General features: G+C 42.7%; 1 protein-coding gene across 1 annotated transcript in view; it reads left to right on the top strand.

The window, feature by feature from the left end:
* The window catches only part of alkbh1 (alkB homolog 1, histone H2A dioxygenase), a 27,595-nt gene extending 5,558 nt beyond the window's left edge, over positions 1 to 22,037 (top strand). The window contains exons 2-4 of the mRNA XM_079694056.1: positions 7,887 to 7,977; positions 19,144 to 19,337; positions 20,940 to 22,037. Coding sequence (XP_079550182.1) covers positions 7,887 to 7,977; positions 19,144 to 19,337; positions 20,940 to 21,360 — 706 coding nt within the window. The 3' untranslated portion in view covers positions 21,361 to 22,037. The remainder of the gene's footprint in view (positions 1 to 7,886; positions 7,978 to 19,143; positions 19,338 to 20,939) is intronic.
* Positions 22,038 to 22,281: the final 244 nt, after the last annotated feature.

Below are 22,281 nucleotides of genomic sequence, written 5' to 3'. Positions count from 1 at the left end.
GTGTGTGTGTGTGTGTGTGTGTGTGTGTGTGTGTGTGTGTGTGTGTGTGTGTGTGTGTGTGTGTGTGTGTGTGTGTGTGTGTGTGTGTGTGTGTGTGTGTGTGTGTGTGTGTGTGAGAGAGAGAGACTGCGTGTGTGTGAGAGAGAGAGAGACTGCATGTGAGAGAGAGAGAGAGAGACTGCGTGTGAGAGAGAGAGAGAGAGACTGCGCCGTGAGAGAGAGAGACTGCGTGTGAGAGAGAGAGAGACTGCGTGTGAGAGAGAGAGAGAGAGAGAGATTGGAAGGGACTGGATTGGAAGTGTCATGAACATGACAATGAACAGAGTTGTGCTTTTCTATGTCAGGGCCCTATGCTGCATTGCATTTACAAAAGATCAAATTGGCCAAAAGTCTGTCAGTCATTTGTGCACGATGGGGACGTAGTATGATGCCACCATGGCTGAAAACTCGCTCCACTGGAGCACTAGAGGCAGGCACTGCCAAGACTCTGGTGGCCACTCGGAAGAGTGAAGGAAGAGTCTTCATGTTCAGTGCCCAGAACAAAAGGGCGTTCTGTCCTTCGGCTATGTCTAGGTAGTGACTTAGCTGTAGTGCTGGAGTGGTCCCAACATCCTTCTTCTGCCTCTTATGGTATGCAGCAAACAGCCCTTCTCCTTCTACAAGGTCATCTTGCTCTTCATCAACCAGAAGTACAGGTTGCTCAGTCTCTGTAGCATCTTGCAGGATCAATTCTGGAAAAACATTAACAACAGTAGCAGAAACAAAAGAGCCCTTATTACCATTGGTGTTGGTGATACAGTGTTAGACTGAAAAATGCAATTATTGATGCTGTCAATTAGATCAGACTATGAGGAAAAAAGTTGCATTGAAGTCAATAGTATTTACCTTTAACTCGTTGTGCCACCTCTGCCTTGATGTCACGATTGACCAGCACATGGGCTCCACCCACAGCAGAGAAAAGGCTGGATCCAAGGCGGCTGCTTTGAGGTAGACTGGGTCTGAAAAGGGGGCAGTGATCCCATCTTGAGTCCTGGCCATTTTCACATTAATGAAGATCCAAGAAATCTTTTGTTCAGGGATGCCTGGAGACTTCTGACCAGGCCACTCAGGAAACGCACTTTAGGCTTCAGCTTCTCAAGGTGGTGATTGAGGGACAAGACGGATGGAACAACTGCACTGATTGTGACGACCTTCTCTCCCTGTGTCAAATCAGTTGCTTCTCCAAACGGCTTCAAGATGTCCACCAACTCCTTCAACAGATTCCACTCTCGCGGTGTGAATGACAACTCCTTATGCCCAGCCTTTTCTAGAACGGCACAGAGCTTTATATGATCACAGTGGAGAACTGCCTTTACTTGCCTCAGTGTTGAGTTCCATCTTGTGTTGACTGCAGCAGGGATGCCTCTCTGTTCCCAAATTCACTATCAAAACACATCTTTGAATGTTGTGCTTGTGTGCAGCAGTGAGCTAAGTTTTGATAACTTGGAAAGAGAAGGACATGCCACTTTTGTTTCTTTCAAACCGTCTCCCACCACCAGCTGAAGCGTATGCGCAAAACACTGCAGGCGCCGTTTCTTTGCCATAGCAGCATCTACCGTTTGCTGTTCTTCCAGGGTTAAGTCACACCAGAGATCAGGGTCATCAAGATGATCTCCGTCATCATCCTCTTGTTCACTGGGGAAGCACACAGTGAATGCCTTTCGCATGTTAGCCGCATTGTCACTAATAATGTAGTCCAATTTATCTTTGATGCTGTATTCATCGCATATTGACTCAAATTGGTCACAGATTCGTTCAGCTGTGTGTGAGCCTTTGAAGCGATTGCAGGCCAAGAGATTAGTCTTTAGCTGTATCCTCTCTGTCTCTTTCTCTATCCAGTGGACAGTGATACCTAGGAATCCCCTCATCTTTCGGTCAGACCAAATGTCCACAGTGACTGAAACATGCTCAGTGTTGCTCAATTGAGTTTTTAATCTTGAACGTCTCTCCTCAGCGAGGCTCTCTGTTTTTGATGTCAATGTTCTGCGACACACTGGGCTGTACTTACTGTCAAGTACCGTCAGAAAGTGCCGAAAACTCTTGTTTTCCACAATAGACAGGGGAAAGTTGCAATCAATAATCAAGTCGGACAGTATTGCATTAGTGATAGCTTTCTGCTGTGGATGACTCATGCTGTAATGCCCTACACGACTGTACAAGAATTGTGAGATTGAAGGCTGTTGTGGGTCATCTATGATGCTTTTATTCATCTGGTATTCTTCAAATCTGTAACAGGTAAGCATATAAAACAGATGTCAGAAATGCTAACATTGTGTTAATATTAATTTTTGTGTTAATATTAATTGTATTGTATACTGTAAGAGTGTGTGTGTTTTAACATTACATTGATAAAATAAATTTCATTTTCAGTGTACACTTACTATATTAATAATATTTTTACTGCTGTACCTTGCCATCAAACAGCCCTTTCCGACAGGAAACTGAAGTATGCTTGTTAATTCACTCTCTCCAGCACACCAGATTCCATTGGCAAAAACAGCAATTTTACCTGCATCACACAGAAATTGCTGGTCTACTGCTGGCTCAATGATTACGTATAATTGTGCTATTCTATGTCTTCTGTGATAGTTCAGCTTAGTTGTGATTTACCTAAATTACATAAACGACCTCAATGAGGCAGCAGTAGACCAGCAGCTAGCAACTCCCATGTGCTGCAAAGTAAAATGGCCATTTTTGTCAATGGAATCTGGTGTGCTGGAGAGAGTGAGATATACTTAGTTTTCCTATCGGAAAAAAATCGTCTGGCAGCAAGCTAAAATGGTACACATATTCTTAATATAAAGTACATTAAACTGACCTTGATTTGATTAGGCTTGCTTAAGTTTTGCTGCTGGCAGCAGTCTACTGTGTATGATCCACTGACTAGCTGCTAAGCACATACAATCTCGCTTAAAAAAAATCCTAAACTATCCTTTTACAAAATAAGTATGGATAAGTTCAATATTTTGCACTTTGAGACCCATTTCTGGTTTGTCTAGGATGAAAGAGACTGTTTGACTCCGACATTTTGACGATTGGTCCAGTCTAGAGCTTTTGGTTAATTTAGAATCACCCCCATATGCTTCAGGTACGGGCATTCATAAGGCGGTCCTTAAATCAACCCTAAACGTTCGTTTTCAAAGATGTGCAACTCACCGAGTGGTTAGTGGTGTTCGTTGATGTTCCAAAACGAGTGTCTTAGCGAAATACAGTTTCTGTCGTGTTTAATTTGATAAATATCAAGCGCAAGTTAATAGCCTACTCGGTGAGGTATCTGAAAACATAGCTAGTTCCACAATAGCAAATAACACGGATGGAAACCAAATATTGCGCCGATATATTTTAAAAAAAGCAACTACGAACACCACTTACCACTCGGTGAGTTGCTCATCTTTGAAAACGAATGTTTAGTGTTAATGTTTCATTCAAAACTTACCGTTCTTTGTGCAACTTCAAATGTCGAACGAAGTTCGAAGTTGTCGCGTCTCCGTCTGTAATCTTCGACCCGCATGTTTTACATACTGCAATTCTTTTTTTGTTGAGCACCTCATAATTTTTATACCCAAACGAAACTACCTTTGGTATCATTTTTGCCAACTGACGCGCGCATTTAGTTTGTTCCTCTTCATTGGTTGTCCCGTACTTTGATTGGTTGGATGCTGTCAGATCGAAACAACGTGGATCTAATTTGATTGGATGTCGTGCCGCACACAGATGCACACAGGTGCAAAGAGAGAGAGACGTCCGTGTCAACATACTTTTTAATCTTTGCGTTCGAGGAAAGTAGCAAGTCTTTTCAAGTCAAAAGGGTCAAGTCCAAGTGAAGTCACGAGTCACTGATGTTAAAGTCCAAGTCGAGTTGCAAGTCTTTTTAGATTTTGTCAAGTCGAGTCTAAAGTCATCAAATTCATGACTCGAGTCTGACTCGAGTCCAAGTCATGTGACTCGAGTCCACAACTCTGCCTTGTGGTATAACCGGCAATAGAGAAAGCCTTTGAGCTCCATACTGTTTCAGAGATAATCCTTGATCTGATAATCCTTGATCTAATAATCCTTGATCTAATAATCCTTGCGTTTCATCACCGCTGCATTTTAGAAAGTATCTGCCAGGTCCCGCATGAGCCGCTAAGGCTCCGCCCCCTCTTATTTTTTATTTTTTTCAGTTTAAAATTTATTTAGCCTTTATTTATACAGGTGAAAATCTAATTGAGACACAGGGTCTCATTCTCAAGAGAGACCTGCTTATACCCAGAATCAGCACTTTTGTAACTTTTAAAAAATAAAATTATAGGAAAATGAAAAGACAAGATAGAGATTTAAAAATATAATAAAATAAATACAGTAAAATAAATACCGTACAAGGCTTTGTTAAAAAGGAAGGTATTGGGCGCTATCTCAAAAGTATGGACAGTCTACCTCTGATTAAAACAAAAATAAATTCCGTACTTTTCTAGGAGCCAGTGTAGAGCTGCTAAATTTGGAGTGACATGGTCCATTTTACATGTTTTTGTTAGTAGACGGGCTGCAACATTTTGTACCAGATGAAGGTTTTTCGATGAATGTGTTGGGACAGCCTGATAAAAGGGAGTAATCCAGCCAACGTCTTCATTGAGGAAGTGTCAGATTTTTTGTAATATTGCTGAGATTAAATACGCTGTTGGGGTCGGTAGGGGGTGAGGAGGTCAGTGAGGTGGTGGAGGGCTTTGTTGGTGAGGACAAGTATTTTGTAGTTGATGCGATGGGAGAGGGAAAGCCAGTGAAGTTCTTTGAGGACTGGGGTGATGTGGTGCCATGATTTGGTGTGCTGCATTTTTTAGGGAGGGTGAGCTGATGCCGTGTAGAAGGGAGTTACAGTAGTCAAGGCGGGAGGAAATGAAGGCGTTAAGCTGACGGGCGGGTGAGAGAGGATCGGATATATGCAATATTGTGAAGGTGGTCAAATTAGGTTTTGATTACTTGGTGGATTTGAGGCTCGAGGGAGAGGGTGGGGTCAAAGATTACTTCAAGGTTGCGTGACTGGTTGGAGGGGGAAACAGTGGTGCCATCGATAGTGAGAGTCATGTTGGTGAGTTTGCCGAGGGTGGATATAGTCTGCGTTGCTAGCTCAGCATTAAAATGCCAGGTTAAAAGAGTAACAAACGTTAAAATATCTAAACTGATGTCAGTAAATAAACAACGCTGCTGCCATCTTGTTCACCATTAAGGAGGAATGACACGTTTTTTGGCCATCTTCTTACTGTTAAATGTTCTGTGAAGAAACAGATTCACTTCTTAATACCAATACCAATACCGTTTTTAAATTGTATCTACTCAAAACCCCTGAGAATATCTTTTTAAAAAAGTACTAACACCATTTGACTGTTGAGTGCCAAAACAATTGTCACACATCCTTCATGCACAAAAGCTCACATGAAATATTAAGAAAGTAGCTATTTATACATCAAGGTCTGGGCAGATATAAAGAAAATGAAATGTCCAGATATTTGACAAAATACCTCAATATCAATTTTCTTACAATAAAGTTAATGCTTTCAACAGATATTTATACATTTGGGAATTTTATAAATTATCATCAACGATGTCTATATAATGACCAAGTTGGTATATGCAAATACTAGATCAGCTACTTTCAAAATATTATATAACTTTGCTGCAGTGCAGTATTTAAAACCACGAAAAGACAGCAATTTCCAAAATCCAAGATAAAAGATAAAGATCTCAATAAAATATATATTGCCCTGCTCGTTGGCACCAAATCCAACCTCTCCAAAGCTCCACCCTCCCCTGCCGCCAACCTCATTGTTTATGGTTTCTCTGTTCCCTTCTCCAGCCAAGTTCAGAGCCTTGGGCCCTTTCTCAATTATCAAATGTCCGCCTCCTCAACTCCTCGGTCCTCCGGTTGTGACCCGGAAATCAATTTCAGCGTGCCATGTTGAAGGACATCTAATTTCTCTAAATGCACATCGAGGACCGAGGATGGAGCATCGAGGAGGCTCTCTAGAGGATATATATATATAGATATCTATATAGATATCTATATATATATCTATATATATATAGATATATATATATAGATATATCTATATAGTCTCTGGTAGTGTTACGTTATTATGAGAGTGCTTTGATACTTTTTTGATTCTGAAATTGTATATACACCGGGTCCGTCTGCGTCACGTTTCAGAAGCGTCCCAGAAGCGTCTCTGCGCTGGACTCTGCTAAAAATATGCGGCTGGTCTATTTTTGACGGAGACGCAAGGCGTTGCATAGCGCCGGGCAGGAAGTGGAACGGCCAGAGCATCCGATAAATTCCCCAAATAATAATAATTTTGCAGATCCCCCATCCCTCCGTAGTCTTTCAAGTAGGAAAATAAATGCCAGCGTTCTCCTCCGGTTTACAGGCACTGTGTGTAAATGATATATATATAGAATAATTATGATGATGAATGCATTTTTTTACCACTAAAATACAGCAACACATATTTGATTCATGTTTTTTTTAACTGTCTATTAAAACTATTATTAACTTTGTCTGTACAAAGTAGCGTAGTAACTTTCTTGTAGAAGTACAAATGTCCAGGAAATATGCCCAAATCAACAAAAACTGCAAGCTGGCAGGCAAGATGCTCCGCTTCTAAAACGCGCCTGGTGGGGTATGACGCCGGCTCACCCCTGTATTCCACCGGGTCCATCTGCACGCGTTACGTATGCGCTGCACAGCGATCACGACCACTCTAGTCAATGCATGTGTTGCCACCAGACGCGCTGCGTCGCGGCTCAGAGGCGTCTATATATATATATATATACGCGGAATCACCATGGGTGCTCGGGCTGTTAGCTGCACTGCTCCCAGACTATAGAACTCCCTCCCCCCGCACATCAGACAGTCTGACACAATCACCACATTTAAATCCCAACTAGAAACCCACCTGTTCAAATTAGCCTTCTCCCTGTAGTGCTCCCCATCATCTGTGTACCCTGAATTACCTGTCCCTATCATTTGTGTCCACTTTGATTGTCTCCTTAATGATCGCCTATTTGTGTTTATAAAATGTTCTGTTGCTGTTACCTCTTAGAATAGTTAAGAAATGGTATGGTGTCATTTGGCGTCCTTAAATAAAATGTATTATTGTTATTAGTAATAGTATTATAGTGAGTCCTATAACCCTGAAATGAGTCAGCATTTTAGCACTTTTTCTTCCCTGATTTTGAAGTCAGTTTTGTCGTTGTTAGAACAAAATAAGGTTGTTAACACGAGCTGAAGAGATTTTCACGTTTAGTTCTTCCACACAAAGAACATAATTCAATCCCCCACTGGTGAATGTATGAAGCTTCTATATGTGATAAAAACTTAAGTTTCTAAATGTGAATGCTAAAGGTCAAAATGCAGAACATTAGCCTCCTTTAGTTAATGTGAAGTCATGTGACCATGCTGTAGTTTGGTTATAGCCTTATGTTAGCTTTTTAATTTATGCCAATTGCTTTTACTCTTTTAAAGATCATAAATGTGTTGTTAATATTCTAAAATGTGTAAGAATCAATAACGTGTGTGCTCGAGGGAAAACCACCTCATCTCTGCACTACTCTATAACACTCCTGAATCTCTAACTGACTAGTCAGCAGGTGAGATGCATCAGTGTGATGGAGGTGATGGATTTCAGCAGGGAGAACAATGCATGAAATAAAGAAGACCACATCTCTGGTTATACTTTAGCAATTTGGATCCTTTTTTAAACTTTATATCATGAGTCTGACAATGTCAAAGGAGTACGATACTAAATCTGCTTTTAAGCTTCTAGCACATGCTTACATTGTAGCGGTCCTTTTTCCCTTGTTTATCCCCTCCATAGTTCCTCACCCTCTGGAAAAAGAGAACCCAAGACTCTTCTTGAAAGGCTGCGCTGGGTCACTCTGGGATATCATTACAACTGGGATACCAAGGTGAGCAAACCGGGTAGGATGCAATTGGTATCAGTTGGTAAATGTAGGAATCAATATTACAATTCTTATCATAAAAATACATTACCTTTCTGTCACAACATTCTTCCACGTCTCAAAATATATATATATATATTAACGGCGGTAATTAATTTTTTGAATTAATTGCTTTAAAATATTTAACGCATTTAACGCATGTGCAGAATGGCCCGCCCCATACATCCCACCAGTGGCAGCGCCAGGGTATGGCTGGGGTAGGCTACACCCATATCAAGAAGTGGCTTTGCCCCACCATGAAAAATGATGTTAAAGTAAGCAAAAAAAAGTCCGCCAACTCGCGCCGAGAATTGCACAGACAGCAGTTAGTAAGATTGACTTCAGTAGCCACTTGTCTGGAAATACCGAAGACCAGAAACGGTTTTGAAAACTTTTGTCACGGAGTGATCGTCTTCTCAATAGAACATCTTTGATAATGTCTTCTGGCCAATCAGAATCAAGATAACGGCGTGGTTTTGTTGCAGGAAGTCCCGACGGAGAATACTTTTGCTGTAGTACAGGGGTGCACATAACTGGTACGCAGGTTATGTGCGTAATCTGAAATGCGTACCGTCACTTGTGTCACAAAGCACATTTGCGTACCGACGTACTTGTGAAGCTTTTCCAAAAGGCGGTTAGATCACCGGACGACAGAGTCAGTCTCCGTGTGCACAGACAGGGCTGCTGTTAACGTCGGTCTGTACAACGGAATTGTGCCAAAACGCCAACCAGCTGCGGAGGGAGACTCCCACCCTTCACTGGAGAACTGCGCTAAAACAGCTGATCACGACGTTCACACTCTGTGGTCACGAAGTACTCAACTAGCCCCCCCCCCCCCCCCCCCCGTCTACTTCTCGAAGTACTCCCCCGTTGATAGAAATCAACACGTAATGAATTAAGACCCCATGGTTTGATGATTGATAGGTGTGTGGGCTGTCTTTCATTTTGACACACAGAAAAATGTTATAATAAACGTATACTGTATGTGAAATGGATATATCCGCCTTCTTTCATTTATCTTTACATTCCCACAACAATATACATAAAGAAATGGCATATTTTGGACATAGTTCAATTGGTGATTAATCATGATTAATTAATTTGTAATATGCGCGCGCAGTGGTGGCCGGCCCATATGGGCCGCTAGGGGCGCCGCCCCCCCTCTTCCCGCATGTTTGATTGTCATTAAAAATTAAAAATAAATTAAAAATATTTTTTTTTTATTTGTATTTTTAATGAACAAGGTAAATATTATATAGTTGGTATCAGTAAAATGTATAATCTACAATAAAATCTCGTTTAAAATGGTTTTACGATGTCTAAAGTTACTGATAAGTCACATGTTGCGGACCACTATTGCGGTAAGCATGTTGTAACTTCCGGTTGTTGTTGTCATCTCCGGGTATCCCGTGTGCCTGTTCTGTTGCTGATAGCTTATTATCTTAATAATAATAATAATAATACATGGGACTTTTATAGCGCTTTTCATGAAACTCAAAGACGCTTTGACAGAGAATTAAGAAAAGACAACAAACAAAAGACAAAGAAATACAAAAAGAGATAAACAAAACAGAAAATAGGGGGGGAGGGGGGTGGTCAGTGGTTGAATGCAGTGTTGAACAGGTGGGTTTTGAGTGATGTTTTGAATGCTGTGAGGGAGGAAGAATCTCTGATGGATTGGGGTAGTGAGTTCCAGAGGGTGGGTGCAGCAACGGAGAAGGCTCTGTCGCCCCAAGACTTGAGGTTGGTCCGGGTGGGGAGGGACAGGAGGTTGGCAGTGGCAGAGCGGAGGGAGCAAGTGGGAGTGTGTCTGTGGAGGAGGTCATTCAGGTAGGATGGGGCCAGGTTATGGAGGGCTTTGTATGTTATCAGGAGGATCTTGTACTGAATTCTCTGGGGGATGGGGAGCCAGTGGAGCTTGATGAGGACGGGTGTAATGTGTTAACGGATTCTTGTGTGGGTGAGTAGACAGGCGGCGGAGTTCTGGATATATTGAAGTTTGTTGAGGATTTTTGCAGGTGAACCATAGAGGAGGCTGTTGCAATAGTCCAGACGGGAGGTGATGAAGGCGTGGATGAGGGTTTCGGCAGCAGTGGGAGAGAGGGATGGACGTAGACGGGCGATGTTTTTGAGGTGGAAGAAGGCTGTCTTTGTGATCTGTTTGATGTATCTGTTGTAGGAGAGGGTTTGGTCAAATATGATGCCTAGGTTCCGGATGTGAGGGGAGGTTTGAACTGGGAAGCCGTCTATGTTGAGGGTGAAGTTATGGATAGTTGTGGTGAGCTTTTTTTGTCCAATGATTATTATTTCAGATTTATCGCAGTTGAGTTTCGGGAAGTTAAGTTGGAGCCAGGATTTTATTTCAGTGATGCAGTTTGTCAGGATGGAGTGGGTAGCAGTGGAGATGGACTTGGTGGAGATGAGAAGCTGGATGTCGTCGGCAAAGCAGTGGAATTGAAGTCCATGACGGCGGATTATGTGACCAAGGGGAAGCAGCTAGAGGATGAAGAGGAGGGGGCCGAGAACTGAGCCTTGGGGGAGAGGAGCGGTGGGGGATTTGCAGTTATTGATGTAGATTAACTGGTTTCTGTCAGAGAGGTATGAAGTGAACCAAGAGAGGGCAGTGCCGGTGATGTTGAAGGTGGTTTCAAGACGGGTGAGGAGGATGGAGTGATTGATGGTGTCGAAGGCAGCGCTGAGGTCAAGGAGGATGAGGATGTTGAGGTTACCAGCATCGGAGGAGAGGAGAAGGTCATTTGTAATTTTGAGGAGTGCGGTTTCGGTCCTGTGGTTTGAGCGGAATACGGATTGAAAAGTTTCATAGAGGTTATTAGCAGAGAGATTATGCTTAAGTTGTGACGCTACAGCGCGTTCCAGAACTTTTGAAAGAAAGGGTAGGTTCGAGATTGGTCTGAAGTGATTAGGGTTGTCAGGGTTTAGTCCGGGTTTTTTCAGAATAGGGGTGATACCAGCTATTTTGAGGGACGGTGGGACGGTGCCAGAAGACAGGGAGGAGTTGATTGCTGTAGTGATGAGTGAAGAGAGAGTAGGAAGGCAGGCCTTAACCAAGCTGGAGGGGATGGGGTCCAGGGTGCAGGTGGCAGTTTTCATTCCTGTGAGGAGATCAGAGAGGTCAGTAGGGGAGACAGGGGAGAACTGGGATAGGGGTTGGCAGGTTAAGGGGGGGCAGGTGGCTTGAGGGAGAGCTGGTGTGGTAGTGGTTAAGCTGCTGTAAATGTTGTCTATTTTGCTTTGAAATTTTTTGAGAAAAGAGCTGCATTTGTCTACTGTGAATGACTGAGTGGTGGTGTCCAGGGGGCTGAGGAGTTTGTTTATTGTGGAGAAGAGTGTTTTGGGGTTTCCGGAGCCAAAGTGGATTAACTGAGAGTAGTAGGTGGTGCGGGCATGGGAGAGGGCATCTTTATATTGCTGTAGGTGGTCTTTGTAGGTTTGAGAATGAATTGTGAGACCTGTTTTATTGCGGAGTCTTTCAAGTTGCCGGGCACGGGTTTTCATCAGACGGAGTTCAGGGGTGAACCAGGGAGCAGAGTGGGTGAAGGAAACTGTTTTGGTTTTTATGGGTGCATGCAAGTTGGTCAAGGCAGGAGGACAGAATGTTGTTGTAGTAGTCAGTGAGATCAGAGGGGCTATGGAGGTCCACAAAGGGAGTGGTAGATATTTTTTCAGAGAGGGAGGATGAGAGCGAGGTAGCTGAGACACAGCTTAATTTACGGAAGTTGATTTTGCGTTTTTGCTTTGGTGGTGGGGTGGGAATGTTGATGGTCATGGTGATGGCTAAGTGGTCTGCGAGGAAGAGGTCTGAGCCAGACAGATGGTGAAGGTTTAGTCCAGTCAAGCAAACAAGGTCCAGAATCTGGCCACGGTTATGGGTCGGAAAGTTGACATGTTGAATGAGGTTGAAGCAGTTAAGCATGTCCGTGAAGTCTGTAGTTATTGTAGAGTCAGTGGAGTCCATGTGGATGTTGAAATCACCAAGTAGGAGGACTGAGGTGGAGAAAGAACAGAGCTGGGTCAGAAATTCAGAGAAATCAGAGAGGAATGATGGGTTTGGTTTGGGAGGGCGGTAGACAACTGCCAGGACTGACTGTGTGTGACCAGATAGTTTAAAAGCCAGGTGTTCAAATGAAGGAGCAGATGAGATGGGGATGAGGCTGGTTTTAATGTCCTGTCGGTGTATTACGGCAATTCCACCACCTCGGCCCTCCGAGCGTGGCTTATTTATGTATGAGTATCCATTGGGTGTAGTGAGGTTGAGTGAGAGATAATCCATAAACTGGACTTTCTCTGTCAGACAGAGAAAGTCCAGTTTATTGTCCAGAATGAATTAGTTGAGAATGCAGCTTTTATTGTTGAGGGACCGGGTATTAAACAGAGTGAGCTTCATATTGCTTTGTGTGGTGAGGATTGACTCAGGTGTCATTGCCAGGGCTTGCAGACAGGGGGCGCGCTCGTCTGTATTGTTTTGATGACGTAGTCGAAAGGTGGGTGTGCGCTCAGCTGACCAGAGTACGGGGATGGAGTGACCTGTGTGAAAGTAAACAAACTTGCGACCGGAGCCTCTATGGATGTACCTGGTTCGTTTTAGAAGTTTGTGGTTTTTGATGACAGAGATGCATAACGGTGTGGAATGGTTGTTGAGTTGTAGAAGTCTCGCAGCAGAGTACCTCAATGCCATGCCAGGCAGGAGAGACGGAGCGTTGAGTGGACCGGTGAGCCGGGCAGCCGCTAGCATTAGCAGCTAGCGGGTATCCTGCAGCTTGTTGACTGCAGAGGTGCAGGCAGCTAGCTCCAGGTAGTCCACGGAAGAGGGGTCCAGGCCAGCCAAAGGCAGGACACGTTTTGAGGAGTCCGGGAATGGGGTGGAGGCAGCGTTGGAGGAGCTAGGCAGGTGAAGCTGGGAGGATCAGAAGGAGAGCAGGTGGAGCGGCGAAACAGAGCCGGTGTTTTCAGGTAGGAAAACACGGACACTTTCACACATAGCAGTGATCCAGGCAGTGTAAGATTGACATAGATCTTAACCGGACTGGTCGGCCAAAATGCTTCTAAGAAATGTTGAGGAAAGAGTAGAAAAGAGTATAAAAATCCAGACAGAGAAGCGGCGAGCAAACGACGCCAGCGTCCTCTCACATCCGGTCTTGGAGAATTTTTGCACTTAATTTGCACAGTTCCCAAAACAAACTTAATCGATCGTTTTAAAACTCTTGATCACGGCAACTGCCTGACGTTGTAATCACACGTTACTACAGCTTAAGCACTCACAACTCTCCTTCTCTTAGCGACTGTAACTCCACAGTTGCCTACACTCTTTTCGGGTTTGCTAACGGTAGCTACTTTAGCTTGATAGCTAGCCATGGCTCTTTCCCCACCCTCGGGTGCTATTTCCTGCTCTAACTGTCTCATGTTTGGTTACTTCCCTACCTCCTTTACTGGTACCGATACAGGGAGGCGGGAATCATAGCCATAGAAGCCCGGCTCCGCATCTTAGAAAGTAACTCAGCTACAGTAAAGCCCATGTTAGCCGGTGCGGACCGGCAAAAGGTAGCTCCTCTTAGCCGTCCCCCGGCAACTCCCGAGCAGCAGGGAGATTGGGTGACTGTTCAGAAGGGGCATAACGCGAAACCCGCAGGTCCCCACCAACCCGTTCACGTATCTAACAGATATTCCCCACTCAGCGAGACACCCGCTGAGAAGCCAACTCTGGTTATTAGTAGCTCTATTATGAGACACGTGAATTTAGAGACCGAAGCCTCCACAGTCACATGCATTCTTAAACATCTTAAACTGCTGGCTAAAGATACACGTAAATAAAGTAGGATTGTTATTCACGTCGGTGGTAATGATGTTCGTTTACGCCAATCAGAATGCACCAAACTTAATGTGGCGTCGGTGTGTAGTTATACTAAAACAATGTCGGACACCGTAATCTTCTCTGGTCCCTTCCCCAATCTGATCAATGATGACATGTATAGCCGCATGTCATCATTTCAGCGCTGGTTGTCTTGGTGGTGCCCAGCAAACAATGTGGGCTTCGTAAATAATTGGACAGCCTTCTGGGGAAAACCTGGTCTGATTAAGAGAGACGGCATTCATCCTACTTTGGAAGGTGCAAATCTCATTTCGGCAAACATTTCAGGGCTTTGTGGACTTAATCCATGACAAACTGGAGTTGAGACCAGGAGGCGGAGTCGCAGTCTTACACGCTTCTCTGCGCTCTCTCCTAGGCAGTCATCCATAAGAATCCCGAACCCAATAAAATACCCAATATTAACGGTGTGTGTGTCTGCCCAAGGACAATTTAAGGTAAAACCTAATAGAGGTGTCATACATAATAACCTACTAAAAGTAAATGTAACAACTACTACAGTGCAACAAAACAGGAAGATTACATGTGGTCTCTTAAACATAAGATCTCTAGCATCTAAAGCAATATTGGTAAATGATTTAATATCAGATTATAATATTGATATATGCTGTCTCACTGAAACTTGGTTGAGACATGAAGAATATGTCAGCGTAAATGAGGCCACTCCACCCAGCCATATCAATACTCATATTGCCCGAGGCACGGGCCGAGGAGGTGGAGTTGCAGCAATCTTTGACTCAAGTTTACTTATCAATACTAAACAAAAATGTTATTATACCTCCTTTGAAAGCCTCGTTTTCAGTCTTACGCATCCGACCTGGAAAACTTTGCAGCCAATCTTATTTGTTACAGTGTACCGTGCACCAGGTCCTTATTCAGAAGCCTTACTGTTGCATTTAACTCTATTAGATTCTGTTGGTTTCTGTCAGAGTGTAAATAAACCAACCCACTGCTATAATCACACTCTTGACCTTGTTCTGACTTATGGTATTGAAGTTGAGCAACTATTATTCGAACCGCATAATCCTGCTTTATCCGACCATTTCTTAGTAACTTTTGAAGTACTGTTACTAGACTATAAAGCATTAGTCAAAAGCTCCTGCAGCAGAAACCTATCTGTTAGTGCTATAGCCAAATTTAAGGAAGAGATTCCACCAATACTTAACTCGATAGCATGTCTGCATGTAAGGGAGGAAACTTATACAAAATGTACACCACCCCAAATTGATCATGTTGTTGATAGTGCTACAGATGCGCTGCGAATAAAATTAGACTCTGTTGCTCCTTTGAAAAAGAAGAAAATAAAACAACATAGATTAGCTCCATGGCATAATGCCGAAACCCGCAAAATAAAGCCGAAACAACTTGAAAGGATATGGCGTTCTACTAAACTTGAAGAATCTCGTTTAATTTGGAATATTACTCTCAATGAATATAAGAAAGCACTGCGTAAAGCGAGAGCAGCCTACTACTCTTCATTAATAGATGAGAATAAGAATAATGCAAGATTTCTTTTCAGCACTGTAGCCAGGCTGACAGAGAGCCACAGCTCGATTGAGCCTTCTATTCCCATAGCACGCAGTAGTAATGATTTGATGTGCTTTTTTAACGATAACATTTTTACTCTTAGAAACAAAATTAATGACCTCTTGCCTTTGACCAGTATAGTGTTATCAACAGCTCCCGGAAACGTAAGTTCTAATATTACACTAGATAGTAAACTAGAATGCTTTTCAGCCATAAACATTGAACAATTAAATTCAATGAATCTCTCTTCCAAACCATCAATGTGTATCTTAGACCCGATTCCAACTAAGCTGTTAAAATAAGTTTTTCCATTAATTAGCACTTCTTTATTAAATATTATGAATATGTCTTTATTATCCGGCTTTGTTCCACAATCATTCAAAGTAGCAGTGATAAAACCGCTTCTTAAAAACCACAACCTCGATCCAGATGTTTTAGCCAACTATAGACCTATTTTTAATCTTCAGTTCCTTTAAAAAATTCTTGAGAAAGCAGTCGCAAAAGAGCTGTGTGATTACTTAAAAAACTATGATTTATTTGAAGATTTTCAGTCTGGCTTTAGACACATCATAGCACAGAGACAGCTCTGGTTAAAGTCACAAATGACATTCTAATAGCCTCAGAAAAGGGACTTGTCTCTATTCTTGTCTTGCTCGATCTCAGTGCTGCATTTGATACTATCGACCATGATATTATATTGCAAAGACTAGAGCACTTAGTTGGCATACAGGGAACTGCTTTAGGCTGGTTTAGATCCTATCTATCTGAACGCTCTCAGTTTGTACGTGTCAACGATGAATCTTCGACGCAAACCAAAGTTAGCCATGGAGTGCCACAGGGCTCAGTGCTCGGACCTATTTTGTTCACATTATATATGATTCCGTTAGGCAATATTATAAGGAATCATTCTGTAAACTTTCATTGTTATGCGGATGATACTCAACTATATTTATCAATCAAGCCTGATGAAATTAATCATTTAAATAAAATTCAAGACTGCCTCAAGGACTTAAAAACGTAGATGACCTTACATTTTTTAATGTTAAACACGACCAAAACTGAAGTTATTGTACTTGGCCCAAAGAATCTACGAAACAAATTATCTAAAGATATACTAACTATGGATGGCATTAATTTGGCCTCCAGTGAGACTGTAAGGAATCTTGGTGTTATATTTGATCAGGATTTATCCTTTAACGCCCACATAAAATCAATTTCAAGGACCGCCTACCTCCATCTACGTAACATTGCAAAAATCAGGCATATCTTGCCTCAAAACGATGCAGAGAAACTAGTCCATGCATTTGTTACTTCAAGGCTGGATTATTGTAACTCCTTATTATCAGGGTGTACCAAGAAGTCAGTGAAGTCGCTTCAGTTGATTCAAAATGCTGCAGCTCGTGTACTAACCAGAGTTAGGAAAAGGGACCACATTTCTCCTGTTCTGGCCGCCTTACACTGGCTCCCTATAGAACACAGGATAGAATTTAAAATTCTTCTTCTCGCCTACAAAGCCCTTAATGGGCAGGCGCCATCTTAGCTTAAAGAACTCATTATACCCTACTGTCCTACTAGGGCATTGCGTTCCAAGAATGCAGGGTTGTTGGTTGTTCCTAGAGTCTCTAAAAGTACAATGGGAGCCAGAGCCTTTTCTTATCAAGCTCCACTTTTGTGGAATCAGCTTCCAGTTTGTGTTCGGACGGCAGACACCCTATCCGTTTTTAAGAGTGCGCTTAAGACCTTCCTTTTTGATAAAGCTTATAGTTAGGGCTGATTAGATTCAGCCCCTAGTTTTGCTGATATAGGCTTAGTTTGTCGGGGGACATCTTACTTATTCCTTCTCTCTGCCTATACCTGTGTACTCTCATGTTCCGATTAACCCAGCTTCCCCAACTTTCTTCCTTTTTGGTGTCTATATACGCCGGGATCCGGAGTCATGGATGATCCTGCGGTCCTGTGTCATGTATCGCAAGTCCTGGATCTTGAGTCGTGGCTGTGGTCCTGGATCATAAGTCCTGGATGGATATCCTTGTGGATTCATCTTCCTATTATACACACATGCATTTCCAAACATTTGGACTACCTATGTTGCAAATGTATTATCTTTTCAATTTACACACGGCATCTATTGCACGTCTGTCCGTCCTGGGAGAGGGATCCCTCCTCTGTTGCTCTCCCTGAGGTTTCTCCCATTTTCCCCTTTAAACTGTGGGGTTTTCTCTGGAAGTTTTTCCTTGTACGATGTGAGGGTCTAAGGAGAGAGGGTGTCATATTGTCATACTGATATTCTGTACAAACTGTGAAGTCCACTGAGACAAATGTAACATTTGTGATATTGGGCTATATAAATAAACATTGATTAATTGATTGATGTTTCCTGCCTGGCCGCAGCGTGTATCATTACGGCCCCTACACACGGCGGTAAGAAAGAGCCCTCAGCCAGAGCAGCAGCAGCCAACAAGCTGACTGTTGCTATCTGTAAACTATGCCGCCAAAACATAATTTCAGCCAATCAGCGTCGTCAGATCTGATGCTCAAAGGGCGCCCTGTCAGCGCCCTGGCCTGTGTGTCTGTGAGTTGTTTAGACTTGTATCCAAGGTGACGCTACAGTAGTTGTCGAGGATGGCTGCGTCTGCGGGAGACTCTGGTGCTCGTGGATCGCCGGAGCTGTAGATTAACATTTACATGTTTATTGTAGTTGTAAGGGCAATGCCTGTGGCACCATGGAGCATATGTGTGGGCTGGACCTGTATTTTACAGGAAAGGAGTGAGCAGAGGGTCGAGTTGTCGATTCTTGTTCAGTTTTCATCTTCCTCACCTCAGACTTTGAGTTGCGCGCGCTGCTAAAGAGACGCGCTACCATGGAAACCAAACAATGGTGTAGCTGTATTAAAGTCAGAGTGGAAACAGTCGTGAGTAAATCTGATTTTGTCAGAAATCGGGAGGGTTGGCAAGTATCACAAACACACACACACACATAATGTTCGTATGTAGTCTCCTGATTTTAAATGGGAATTAAATAATTTGAGTGTTCCCAAAGCGTTCTGCAGTTTGTGTGGGCATACTGTACTGTTGCACAGTTTTGGAAGATTCATAGCTAACCACACTGAAGATTATGGATTATCTCATATTTTTAAGCCTCAATTTTTCCTCCCCTCTAACATCACCAGAAGTCATAATTTAAGGGGTCATTTCTCAAAAAATTCTTCCGGGGGACAATCCCCCGGACCGCCATAGTATGGTTTGGTCACCATTTCCATAGCACCAGCCGCCACTGTCTATATGTGAATGGAATGGCTCTTTTTAAAAGGGTTAAAATTCATGAAGTCACATTTTTAAGATTTGCCCTGATGGTTGAGAGCTTAAGATATGGACCATGAAGCACACTGTTACAGATCTCTGTTATTTCTTCTGTCTCCTTACATTTAAGCAATCACCTCTGGACTTTAGAATAAAAGTAAAGCATTTTAAAAAGAAAAAGAAATACAATAAATAAATAAACTATACCCTGTAAAGTGGTGCTGTTAAATTCCACTTCCACTTAATATATTCTTAATACACCTCAGTGTTTAACAACTCTAACATATATAAGGCCATCTGAGGTAGTTTGAAACAAACTGTGCACTACCTAGGCCAACTTTCTTTTTGTCCATTTACACATTGTTTGATGATACTCCATTTTAAAAGATTTGGCCACATTTTGTACTATGTTCCATTCACAGACTTACTCTGCCAACCATCACACTCCTTTACCTGCTGATCTCCACCTGCTGTCTGTCCAAATAACAGCGGCCTGTGGGTTTCCAGGGTTCAGTGCTCAGGCTGGAATCCTCAACTACTACCGCCATGACTCGTCACTAGGAATCCATGTGGATGAATCAGAACTGGATCACAGCCGGCCGCTGCTGTCCTTCAGGTGAGAGGGAGGGATTATTCTCTTCATCGAGGCTTTAAGAATAGCAACTTTAGTTTGTTTGGTTGTTTGTTTTATTGTACCAGCAAATGGAGTGGTGCAGTGATGATGTTTTTTTGTAGGTAGACACGGAGGGGGAAAGCGCATAATGGGACTTTACATTGGATTTCGTTATAAGCATAAAAACATATATTTATTGTTTTTATCACGTATTGTTCAGCAAGTTAATCACAGCATTCTGACAAGTTTTAGGATTTTTGAAGTAAATAGCTAACATTAGGCCAGGGGTCAGAAACCTTTACTATCAAAATAGCCTCTTTCCCCCCTCTTCCACAAATAAAATGTTGTCTGGAGCCGCAAAACACATTTTATAAAAGCTCATTAAGTTTTATATATAGTTAAACTGTATACAAAATCTATGGTTTGTTTATGACACTAAAGATCAACACAAGGCATACTTTGAACAATTAGAGAGCTCTCTCCCTCTCCATATGTGGATTATAAATCAAATACAAATTCGGATTTTTAAAAAGAAAAATGTAGCTGCAGCCTCAATGCTTTGAAAGAGTAAACTAGTAGAGTTTGATTTCAATCATGACTTAAATCCGTCTCAGTGTGCCTTTTCCTCCGCCACCTGTAGCTACCAGCTGTATCTGCATAAAGCCGGTCTGTTCATTGTCCGTTACATCACCGGCCCCTGACAGGTGATTAGTATGCATGCGCTGAATTAATGTCCGGAATTTGTTGCCCCTCTAATGGTGCCGTTATGGTCTTTGCTTAGAGCACATGTGTCAAACTAAAGGCCCGGGGGCCAAATCAGGCCCGTGGTGGATTTAATTTCGGCACGCAGCATCATTTTTAATTACTATTAGATCTGTATATTGCACGCAAACCTTCACTCAATCCTGAGGTTTTCCTCAGCTCAGAGCCTGACCCGAAACATTGATGAACTTGCACCCAAGATGAGATGCCAAGTATCTGGCTTGAACTAGAATCACAGAGCAGCACACTGAGTTTACATGGATGTTTCCTTCTGCATTTTTTTTCTCACGACAACAGGGCATGTTTGTTTTTTTCTTTGAGGGAAATAGTTTTTTTGAAGCGGTTGTTGGCCTTTGGAAACATTTTATCATAAGAAATGACTCTGCAGATAGAGCCTTAAGAAATGCATGCAACTGATTATGTAATGTTGTTTTTATAGGCAATAGTTGAAGCTTTGTTAGTTCCAGGTTTGTGCAATAAGTTCATTTCAATAAGTTTTGCAATAAACATTGAACCAGTCCGGCCCTCGACTAGTACCGATTTTTTTATTTTGGCCCATTGTGTATTTGAGTTTGACACCCCTGGCATAGAGAGGCAAGATGTTCCTTTCAAAATATGTTCAGCTTTGCAAAAAAAGATAAACAAAACGGGAAAGCCTCTTCAGCTTATGTTAACCATAGAACTTATTTCAGCATTCCAAACAAACACATTCAAAGAACCATTGACTTCCAGCCAAGGGAACCTTGGCTAAAAGGCTGAGTCATTCCCAGGTTGTAGGACTCATTCCTGCACCACTTTCATGGGAAACAGAACATTGCCACTGACTTGTCTTTATTCTGACAGTTTCGGGCAATCAGCGATCTTCCTCCTTGGAGGCGTCCGCAGAGAGGACCCCCCCACTGCTATGTACATGCACAGTGGGGATGTGATGGTGATGTCGGGACAGAGCCGCCTCTTTTACCATGCTGTCCCACGTATCATTCCAGGCCCCCAGGGACAAACAGCTTTAGCGATGGAGGGCTGCCGCATGGCCTTCTTCTCGCAGGACAGCACTCTGGGGGGGGTGCTGTCAGAGGAGGACTGGGCGTTGTGCACCAGGTATATCCAGAGCTCCAGGCTGAATGTGACTGTGAGACAGGTGCTGGGACCGGGGCAGAGATTCCCAGAAACACCCTCTCCTCCACAAAAGACTGATGCAAGCCAAGTGGGGGGGGTACCAGGACAGACAAGCCAATGGAGAAAGGAGGAGGAGTCGTCGCTGTGACTCTGTTGAGACTTCAGAGACAAAGACCCTGCTGTAAAATGGAGACATCTGATAACAGAGGCCCTGTTCAGCCAGGCAATAGCATCAGATTCTAGTTTATTGCCAGGTACGTTTACTCATATAAATAATGTAGACATATGCACCCCAGGGTTCCAATGCATTTTCAGTGTGACTGAATGCATTTACTCCTGTACCTTGAGCTGTCCACTTGTAATTGGAACACCCAATATGATCCTCTGAATCTTCCAATAGGAAGTCTGACTTTAAGGACATCTTATCATAGCATCATATCGAGCTACCTGGTCAATGAACAAAATCCATGATAATGCATAAAAAGACAGATGGTAATTTGATCATATGAGATTGACCACATTCTGAGGTGCTCATACACATTTTGATCATATGTCAGCCCCCTGCCTCGCCTCTTCCTGCTAACTCAAGAATGCCTGGCAAATGTTACAAATACCAGTAGTAAGAAAGTCTTCACCAGGGAAATCAAATGATTTAGAAATGAATGTCTTCCATCCTTGGCATTGCTTTTCTTGACCTTGCACACACCATGTCTACTGTATTAATAAGGTGCGAAAAAGCTTGTTCCCTGTTCATGTGCATTTTGTCTCTGTTTTATTTCACTCATCCAACCTAAATAAAATTGTCACACTATAAGAAGTCATCAACCTTGCCTTCATACCCCATTTCTTACCACTTTTCCTTTAGATTGATGAAAAACATCATGGGGTTATGGGATAATGTAAGTAATTCATCAGGGCTTATTCCTAAACAAAATCTTAAGAACAGGGGAAGAATTTTAAATCATTTGCATTTTGCACTGGTGGATCATAAGCAGGTTATTAGTAGAGCTTCTGCAAGAGAAGGGTTCAAAGAATAAAAAACGTCTTTGACAACCACGTTTCCTCCCAA

Source organism: Notothenia rossii (assembly GCF_949606895.1).
Source record: "Notothenia rossii genome assembly, chromosome: 7".
In the NCBI taxonomy this organism is placed as follows: Eukaryota; Metazoa; Chordata; class Actinopteri; order Perciformes; family Nototheniidae; genus Notothenia; species Notothenia rossii.
The sequence above is the reverse complement of the archived record's forward strand: the minus strand, read 5'-3'. Positions and strand labels throughout refer to the sequence as shown.